General features: G+C 40.3%; 1 protein-coding gene across 6 annotated transcripts; it reads right to left on the minus strand.

Annotated features, from left to right (window-relative positions):
* Positions 1-243: 243 nt before the first annotated feature.
* ANKRD40 (ankyrin repeat domain 40) lies at positions 244-9,479 on the minus strand. Of its 6 annotated transcripts, none has more exons than XM_013179205.3 (6): positions 9,184-9,479; positions 6,464-6,612; positions 5,117-5,590; positions 4,380-4,561; positions 2,744-2,797; positions 244-1,194 (listed from the first exon to the last, which is right to left on the minus strand). In XM_013179205.3, the coding sequence occupies exons 1-6, from the start codon at positions 9,303-9,305 to the stop codon at positions 1,168-1,170; spliced, it is 1,008 nt and encodes a 335-aa protein (XP_013034659.3). In that variant the 5' UTR covers positions 9,306-9,479; the 3' UTR covers positions 244-1,167. The 6 variants fall into 6 exon arrangements, with proteins under 6 accessions (XP_013034659.3, XP_013034661.3, XP_013034660.3 ...); XM_013179207.3 differs by adding an exon at positions 8,790-8,947 and having other exon boundaries at positions 244-2,797; positions 9,243-9,477; XM_013179206.3 differs by adding an exon at positions 8,790-8,947 and having other exon boundaries at positions 244-2,797; positions 9,184-9,477.
* Between the last annotated feature and the right edge of the window lie 685 nt (positions 9,480-10,164).

Here is a 10,164-nt window from a genome sequence, read left to right on the forward strand (position 1 = left end):
TCTCTCTTTTAACACTTATCACCTGAAATAATGTTATTTGTTATACAGAAGTGTCTACCTTACTGTTGATAGCCAAGTCTCTTCAAATTATGGGGAGTACTGTTTTAAGCAACGTGTGCTTCTAGAACCTGATAGAACATCCTTTGCTTTAGTTGTTCACTTCCTACTTGGTGTAGGAAGCACTATGGAAAACTACCTCGCAAGAAGTTCTTATGTTTTTCTGTAAGTAAAGTTCCAAAAAACTTTGAGAAGACAAAAATAATCATTTATTAATTGTTACAAACGATACTTCTTAAATTGAAACAAGAATCTGCAGCCAAGCATTCATTTGAAATTAACATTTCACATAGCAATGCACAAAGTAATGAATTATTTATCATATACAGTAATGTAATGGTTATATACTTATCAGATTAAGTTAGGAGTGTTAATAGTATCTTCTGTGTATAAACTGCATAATGTAAAAAAATATTCTTCTGAATGCATAGTTATCTATCAGCATCTGCACAATATTATTAGTGTAACAATGAAGGCAATCAGCCTAGCAGCTGAGCTTTTCTCCATTACTTTTGACTAGTTAATCCACAACAGCTCGGTACCTTTATGGATTTAGCTGGCATTTAGAGAGCCGGTACATAAACCACAGCTGTTCTGTGTGCCAGGGACAACGCAATAGACAAGGCATGATATAAGGAACAAGAATTTTATTATTCCATTATACAGAAGGTAATATACCACCAGCATTTTAGTATAAGAAATCAATATTGCCGATGACTCAGACCACATTTGACCTCTAACACTTTCACAAGAGGCTATTTTGTTGTGACAAAATGTTTTGCTATTGTCCTTAGGAGACCGAGCTTCAGTCTAGGTAATTGACGCAGGAAATTTGGGTGTTTGCACGGCTTTGTGCTTTCAGGTGAACGCTGGGCATCTGCCTACACAGCAGATAGGGAGAGGGCTCCCCCTTGTGTGCCCGCTCACTCCTGCTGAAGCTGCTTCCCACTGCACAGAGGACTATTCACTGGATGGGAGAGCGTGGGCAAACCCGGGTACCAGTTCCTATTGTCTTAGCTGTAATACGGGCGACAGCTCTGACTGCCAGGGAAGAGCGACGACTTTTCCTGTCCCTGTCTCCGAGAAAGGAGAAAAGGCTGTGGAGGACACCTAACGCCAGTCAGAGGAAGTCATCTTCTGTGAGAAGAGTGGTAAGAGTTAAGAGGGTTTTCACCTCAGCACTTCCTCCAGCTAGTTTGGAGGGTTCCCTTCTCTGCAGGCTACTGCTGTAAGACCCATTTCACAGGTCCATGTGCAACGTACAGCTGACTTGAGCTGTAAATTCTATCAGACAACGTGAAAACAAAGTCCTTTGGTGCTGTAGTTTCCAAAGAAACTGGAGGGGCGAGGAGGGAAGAGGGGAGAAGACAAGCTGTGGCAAATTGAGTCCAGTTTGGTATGTTCTGTCTGCCTGTTTATATCTAGTCCTTTAGTTCTTTTATCTAATTCATAGTACATATTTTACAGTTATGCTACCAGAATAGAACTCTACCTCAAATGCAGATGACTGAGTAAATATTAAAATCCTAAAAAGTTAGATAAAATCCAGCTCACCGTCTTAAATACTTTTCAATTTATTTATATCAGAATTTCATATCACAGCAGTCCAATTTTGGATTTTTATGGAACAGGAATAGTGTTTTTTTTCAGTAAGCAATATGGGTAAACACAAGTCATTGGAGGAAAAACAAGAAAAAAGTACATTGCATAGGAACATCAAGATTTTAATATTAGCTCAGAAAACCCTGGGCATTTCATTAGATTCTTTTTACACAGGCAACTTTAAAGTTTCAATACATGATTTTTTGTCAGGAATGTAGGTGGTAAGAATTCAATAAAATTACAATTCTTGTGCTTCCAAAGGGGAACATAAAAGCAGCATTGGAGAACTGTATTTTCAATACAGTAACAAAAATAGTATTTTAAACTGCACGTGTCAATACTATATATTGACAGACAACAATAAAATGGATCTATGATTTTGGTTGAGAGCATATTTATGATTTGGATAATTACGGTCACTTTTTGTTTCAACCTGAGAAATAGGGAAAGGTGTAAACAGGTATTAAGAAATCACAGGTAATAAGTCACTTGATAGTATTCAAACTAGACATAGTTTTGTGCTTCTTCCACAGATTTAAACCCTCCTGTTTTTTTCCTTCTAAATATGATCTGACTAAAAACAAATGATTTAGAAAGCGTTAATGGTAATGGACTCAGTACAAATATTAAATGGGTTTCGTGGCAGGTTTTTTAGCATGAGTACCTCTGCTATTTTATAGCAAATTATTAGAACGGTTTAAGGTAAGCCTTTCCCTGAGAGCTGCTACCTCTACAGTATTTCAAGATTATCCTTTTTTGTAAGGAAAAGTGTTGCATTAACAGGTATTTTTACCAATACTTCCTTTGCATAACCTACTTTCATATCAGATTAATTACTCTTAGATTAACTAGAGGCTGTAATTGTGCATAACATCTTTAGTTTATTTCAAGGTTAACAAAATAGATTTTTTTCACATCATTAGCCCTTATAGATACTGTATTTCAAATATTATTTTAAAATGAGAGATACAAATATTTTGTTTTATTCTTTAAACAATTAGTATGTCAGTTCTGATGCCTTCTTGTTATAACCACTCCGTTCAGAAAGTGTTGGGACTCTGAAAAGGAAGTTTTTGTCGCTTACTGTTAGAACAAGCTCCAGTTCTTGGAAATCCTGTAGCCTTGCAACATCTTTGTCCTTTAAATAAATACAGTCAGTTGTTAGGTGATAAACTGTATGTTCAATTTAGCAGAGGTAAACTAAATAGTAGGCTTATACTAAAACAAAGTATGTATTTATCCATAAATATGACAGTTCTTTACAGTAAACTGGAAGGCAGACATCCTGCTGCATCTTATATTTGTTCTGGGACCCTATTCAGCTATTTGCCTGTTTTTAGAAGGAATGCAACACTGTGACAGTGAGTGCAAGTGATTAATGGAATTGTGCTTCTAAGATCTACTGCATGCTATATTCCTTGAGTATACTCTTCTGATCTCCACCTCAGCCCCCATTCTTCCCCTTTTTGGTAATTCTTAGAAGCTTATGAATTGATTTCTTGCATCCACTCAAGAAGGTCCTGCACACAGCTTCCTCTAGAGCAGCCCACCAACACCATCCTGGAGCTGGCTTCAGCAGCATCTTTAGAGACTGACGGAAGGCACCCTCCCACAGTACAGCTCAAGTTCTGATCCCCTCTGCAGCAGTACTCTGCTGCTAGACAGCATTCAGTAGAATTAATTTTGTATCACCGCAAGGAACAGTAAGTGTCCTGCATCCTACCAAGACAGTCTGAAGTAACAAGAGCTGGAGATACTCCCTTCAACAACAACCTAAGTTGGCAAGTGATAGAATTGCTAATGTCTCTTTTTTTTCCTTTTCCATTTTTTGACTAGTAAATAGTAATTCATCTTGTACTCAGTGAAGATGCAGTACACTGAAGTCTATTTATTAATCTAGTACTAATCAGATTAGTTCCACAACTGATGCTAACAATGCTGTAGAGGCATTTGAGAGTGAAAGAGAGGTGAACCGTTAATTAGTAAAACAGGTCAGCAGGTTCATTTTCTGTCTGCTGCACAGGTAAACGTCATGGAAGTGAAAAAAGTTACATTCAAAGACCTGCACTCAGAATATTTCTCAAATACTTTTAAAAAGGAACTGTGTACAGTCCTTCTTGAACTAGAAAAACTCAGTTAAGTGCTATAGGCCTATTAAACACTGCTAACAGGTCACAGTAGCATGGTTTTGCACGTGGAGAAATCAGATATAAATAGGGCTCAATACTAAATGTTTATGGAAGGAAATGATAAAGAAACTTGAGAACTTTTTAATAGGAAGAAAAACCACTACTAAGTGCTGAAAGTTGAAGGGAGTTTTTAGTTGCCCAGTTCAAAGTGACCAATCATGAAACACTTAGAATATAAATAGTAATAATAAAAATTGGTGACTGGTTAACACGTACCTTCTGCAAACATTGCAGTTGACTGTTACGGAACTTTGGCCAGAACATTAGGAAGTCTGAAGGAATCTATAAAACACTACAGTGCTGTTTGAGTGCATGGGTCATAGGTGAAAAATGCACTAACAGACACAACTAACCACCTAACTCCTCCTCTTCAGTGTTTTAGTCTCTAAGACAGTGAACATCGCTACAAACTAGTATTGTCATCTTTTTGCAACATGGGCATAATGCAGGTGATAAATGAACTACTACTTTTCCATGGTAACCTAAAAATCTTTCTTATAAGTTACTGCATTCAAAATTAAGAGTTCTTACCTTTCTTAGCATTGTATTTGGTAATTTTCTGATCTTCTGTACATGTTCAGGGTTAACACCCAGCTCACGGCAACTCACTCGGAGCAGTTCCTTATAGGTCAGTTCTTGTCTGTCCAGTTCAATTTCAATGAAGTCATTTTCTTTAAGACTAGGATTTTGTATTCTAACTTTAAGCACCAGTTCTATTCAAAATAAAAAGGTACATTCATAGGCAGATGTGTAAAAGAATTGGAAAAAAATGTACTAAATATTTCTACATTCTATTAGCCATGTTTTTTATCATTTGTAATAATACAAGGATCCCCAAAAAGCAAATAACTGGACAATATCCCTGTTTGGGCAGGCAATATTTACCCACAGAAGTGGTAGATCACGTCAATACTCAAGTCTTTCTCCAGACTGAGCCAGCCGAGATTCTCTCCAGCTGACTGGTTACGTACATTCTTTATTTGAAGGGTATGTCATTTAGAGAAGTGGATTACCCTAGTTTCTGTAAGCTTTTATAGCATTTGAGACAAACAGCAAGTGTTTTCATCAATATTTTAATAACAAGTTCCAGCAAAAACAGCATATCTGCCTCTTAAATTCCCTTCAAATGTTTCCTGGATGCCTCATGCACAAGAACTTGAAAACCTCTAGAAGTACTCTGAGTACACGTAACGCTGACTAGTCCATTTTCACTGTCCAAGGTGAGAGAATTTCTAAGAAAAGGTGAGAAGAAAGGCTTTTACTGTTACCTTGCATATTAAGTGGAAAAGCTCCTGTGAAGAAAACCGGCTGAAACGTTGGAACAGGCCCCGTGCAGGAGCCGTTCCCTAGCTGAGGTCCAGGCTGTTTCGATCCAACTGGCGAAGGAGGACTTCTGTTCCAAGATGCAGGTGTCTGGTAAACGGGGCCGTTCTGCACGGCAGGATTTGAGCACCGTGGTACAGCGCAGCCTCCAGGCAAGGATGGTGCAGCTCCCTTACTGCCTGCTGCCTCAGGAGCAGCATTCTGCTGTGCTGATGCCCGCGTGCACGTCTCCGTGTCGGGTAAAGGAGAAGAGTCAGGATCTTGCGATTCTGTACACGAGATACTCCCATTCACAGAGGGATCTGGAATATTGTTACTCGTGGTATTATAAACGTAAGGGAAAGGTGGGTTAGCCAGGTAATTAGGGATGATTGGCAGTTCTGAATCATTTTTTAGCTCTGGTAGTTCATCATCTTCCACTGTAAAACAAACAAAACAACATTATCCAAGAATCTGATACAAATAATTCTGGGGGCGCTATTTCCTTCTAAATACTGCCTTTTTTAAAACCTTTATTTATTTTTAATCTGCAGCCAGCACATTGTTACATGGTCTCTGGTGGTACAATGCTATCATCTTCATAATGTATAAGGCAATGAAAAACAAAGGGTAATATAATGTTTGATATTAAGTCAGGGGATAAAGGGAAAAGCACACACAGTCCTGGGAGAACTGAAACATTAGCAATTCAACAGCTGGGAGACAATAATGAAAACAAAGACAAAGGAATACAAAGTGGAAGAGAGGTTGCTAATCAACCATATTTCAAATTACTTATCACTTCTTGCAGCAAAGCCTACTCTACTCCAGCAGTTACAAAATGCAACAAAAATGCTCTTGCAATATGTTTTAATGAGCTGTTTCTCCAGGCTGCTAATTTTCAATTTATTGAACAGGGTCTAAATTCCATAGAATAACAGGAAAATTACTTATTGCTCGTACACTGTAAGGGTTTAATACAAATTTGAGATATTTTCCCCTCTTCTCCTTTTGAAAATTGGAATCTGCATCTATCTGTGACTGGTTTAATCATGGCATTTTTCAAAATACAGCTTTTACAGTTTTTCAGTATTTGGGGAAAAAGACTTGGCTAGCTGGGTATGGAATTTGTTGGTAATCCTTTCTTAAACTTTGGTTTCTCACTAAGCAAACACCCTAGAGATCAAGCCACAGTTATTATGAAAACTTAACACAGTATTTGGCAATGCAAAATAAGACTGGAACGTAAGTGCTTTGCACAGCCTCCTCCTATCATCTTTAAAGAGCACGCATCACATAGGCAATAGATTTACCTCCCAGCATCTTCCTAATCTCCCTCTTTGACGTTAATTGGACCGGCCTCTCTCCTTTCTTGGTGAGGATCTCCTTGTCGGCACCAGAGTGCAGCAGGTAAGCCACCACTGGAGCATGGTTCCGTTTGCATGCCCAGTGCAAACAAGTCCTGCACATGGAAGATGTTAATGCTGTTTGAAATACTAAATTACAGCAGACTGATTTCCACGCATTCTTGCTGCATATTAGAACAAGATCTAATGCATGTCTAACATAAAAACAGTTTTAATAGCAATGCCCCTTTCAAATTCACGCTGGTTTTGGAGCCTGCAGTGACACCTGCTGATGCAGTTTTCCCTTGCTCTAATGATCATGATACCAAGTTTCCACAGCAGTATTTTTAAAGTTCAAGACATCATCAGTGATAGTACCATAGACTTAGTAGACTTGCACATTGTAACCTGCTGTACAGTCTTGCCATTTTTCCTTATCTTAGGTTCTAGCAATGTTTGACCTTTCTCTAGTTTTTACCTTTTAATTCTCTAGCTCTAGTTAAAGGAAACTTTTCTGGAAAAAAATGAACACAGTTAACCGTTCTCCAAGGTGCATGTTTGTTTGTTTTAAGAATCAAATAAAATACAGCAGAACTAAATAACATACTTATAATGGAAACAAGTTTCAATTGCAAGTCAAGCTCCAAAAAGCTTTTTCCACTGTGCTTTTTTTTTCTTCATGAAAGAAACACAGTCAATATACTGCAGTTGCATCTTGACCAATAACATCTAACTTGGTATACAAAATTCTGTTCTTTTGAATTTTCATGTATAAAAGAGAATGTATGGAGAAAATAAAGAATCTGATCTATTGGAGGGGTACAAGTTAGACAAAACCATGGAAGGACAAAATAACTTGCAAAACCCTGTTCATTGTTATATATTCTGATTTAAACTTGATTTACCCAAAACAAAAGGCTTATTTCTACAATTTCTTCTTCCTAAAATTAATGCACCTTGATGACAGAAAGTATCTTTGAATTAAAGGTAATGGCACTAGTCACTGCAGCAAGTGTTGTTATTATGTAGAATTAAGTCTAATTGAAGTGTCATAAGTGTCAGTATATGCGTACACATTTTTTTCTTCAGACTATCCTAGGAACTGTGTTGCCAATTCTTTTAAAGAGCTGATACTCCTAACAATATTATAGAATCCTGTACTCCATCTCCATGGTTGGGCTGTGCATTTCAGATAGAAAATACCATTTTAAAATGGGATAATTTTGTTAGCAGAAAGTATTCCTAAATTCCCACAAAATCTGAGACAAGCTTCAAGAAATTCAGACCAGGTTAGGGTAGTTTTGCTGTGCAGTGCTTTCTGGACCTCTCACAAATATCTCCTTAAGTGTGAATAGTTTCCCTAAATTCAGAAGTAGCACGCTGCTGAATCATAAACTAGTTTGGACTGAAGTGGGGGGAGAAAGTGCACAGCATGTGTCAATATTTGCTTTTATTGCTCACGTGATGACCCTCCAGTGAGGATTATTATAAGCTGTTTCTCTGTGTTAAGTCCCCGAGATTTGTGTGGGACCCTGCACGTGTACAACATGTGCGTGTGCAGTTTGTTCAGGAGGCACATAAGCCTCAATAACACTGGCCTGATGTTGGAATCCATCCTGAGCATTTCATGTGGTCTCGTGCAGAGAGGTAATGCCTACCCTCAGCCCCAGCACACATCTAAACGTAATTATGCAGCACCTCTGCATCAGAGATACTGAGAGGCTCACTGGGGAAACTTAAATTCAACAAGCAGACTTCAATAACAGCAAACTTCCATCGGTTGTCATAGTTAAAAATGACCAGATTGTTATTTTTAAAAACTTGTATTTATGTCAGATTTCTTTCTTTCCTATGTGACAGTTTTAGATACAAACTAATTTGGACCACGAGCAGTTGCTTACCCTACATGCCGAGATAATTCAAAGTCTTAAGATTTTTACAAGCTCCAGTTTTAATCGCCACACTTTGAAAGCTGCCAGTGCCCCACATTTCTCAAAGTTACTGGTCAAGCTTTCGCCTGTGAAAGTCCAGCTGCTTTCCTAATTTTATTATTCCTTTTTTTTTTTTTTTTAAATTAGAATTAGAAACAATGTCACATGGTAACTACAGGCTGAATTAACTTCAGGAAAACAGCTTCTGCAAATGCCTGAGCAAATCCTACTTCCCATGCCCAAGGGTCTGGGGTGTAGTCCCGAACCTACAAGTGTTGGGACAGGACATTGCAGGAAAGTTTTGGGTTTAGGGTTGTCAGCTGAAGAGAGGTTGTGTGTCACTGAAACAGCCTGCAACTTACCACGTAAAATGGAAAGTAATCTTCCAATCCAGTTTAGAAGTTAATAAAATAAGCATGGTGATAAGGGAACACATCCTGGCAAGCTGAAGTTTACTTTCTGACGGCTACTTCGCTGTGCTGCCTTACGTTCTCCAAAAAAAAAAACGGACAACAACGACCTGAAGAGGCACAAAGGCATAAAAGGTAGCTGGGCAGAGACCTCGGGTTTTCAGCACCCACAGCCGCCTTACTGACACTTTTCTCTTTTCGGAGCAACGACACCCCCCCAGGGGAGCGCCTGGCGAGAGGGGCTGGCGTTTTAATTTCGCCCTAAATCCTCGCTGCCGGCGCTCTGCCCGCTTCCCAAGGAGGAGCGATCGCCCCGCGGCCTCCCCCGCGCCCCGCCGCCCCTCACCAGCCGTTGACTTCGTTCTGGGAGTTGGGGTCCACGCCGAGCCCCAGCAGCCTCCGCACCTCCTCGGCGTCCCCCAGCGCCGCCGCCTCCCGCAGCCGCTCCTGCAGCTCCTTCGTCTCCATGGCGGCCGGCCCCTCGGCGGCTTCCCCCGGCCGCTACGGCGCCCCCCGAGCTCGGAGAGCCATCCCCCGGCCGGGCCCCTGCTCCCTTCGAGGGGCGTCGCCCCCCCGGCCGGCCTTAGGGCGCCCCGAGCCGCCCCGCTCCCCAAACTCTGCTGGGGGACGCTATTCTCTGTGACAACCCCGGCCTGGAGCTTTGGTTCCTACTCGCAGCCCTGCCCGCTGGGCCGCCAACTCTTGTCCTTTGCTCCTGTGGGCTCCCAAATTGTGAAGTTGGCCTTTTCTAGGGAATTCGCCTCGTCTATGAGAGTCCTTTAACGAATCCCTACAAAAAGTAAATCAACGTGAAAGATTACCTGTAGTTTACGGTATTCGGTTTGAAAAGCCATTTCTGATTGTTGTTGATTTGTCCTAAGGCAAGCTACAGGAGAAAGAACTATTAAAAAAAAAAAAAAATCACAATTCTAAAGAGTCACCGTAATAACTCCAGGCTCCAGGCAGACATCTAGGCAGAATCCTGGCCACTTCTCTGTGCAGGGACACCTGCAGGAGTCATGAGGCCCCCTGTTCGGAGGCTACTCTCTCTCTTTGGTGTCTGAATGCAATTGGAGCAATAAAAATAAATGGACCAATTCTGCCCCCTTTTTTTCTGGAGCAAACACCCACCTCCCATCCTTCCAACAAGCCCAGGCTGGAGAATATTAAGACATAAGATTCATACCAGTTGTGTTGCATTGATTTCAATGAGGTGTTTCCAACTGTTCAAATGGTTGTTATCTCATTACAAAATTGCAAAGTTTAGAAGAACTTGGCAGTGCCTTGTGGTGCTGTGCAATGGTGGGTTTATGGGCGTATTTTGGAA

The sequence above is a fragment of the Anser cygnoides genome, chromosome 19 (assembly GCF_040182565.1).
Source record: "Anser cygnoides isolate HZ-2024a breed goose chromosome 19, Taihu_goose_T2T_genome, whole genome shotgun sequence".
In the NCBI taxonomy this organism is placed as follows: Eukaryota; Metazoa; Chordata; class Aves; order Anseriformes; family Anatidae; genus Anser; species Anser cygnoides.

Bases quoted from the DNA above. Each gene is read 5' to 3' on its own strand.
- ANKRD40 (XM_013179204.3), bottom strand. From the start codon at position 9,305: ATGGAGACGAAGGAGCTGCAGGAGCGGCTGCGGGAGGCGGCGGCGCTG. The intron at 5,591-6,463 runs GTAAATCTATTG...TTTGTTTTACAG, and splicing joins GATTAGGAAGATGCTGGGAG to TGGAAGATGATGAACTACCA. The intron at 2,798-4,379 runs GTAAGAACTCTT...ATTTATTTAAAG, and splicing joins CAAATACAATGCTAAGAAAG to GACAAAGATGTTGCAAGGCT.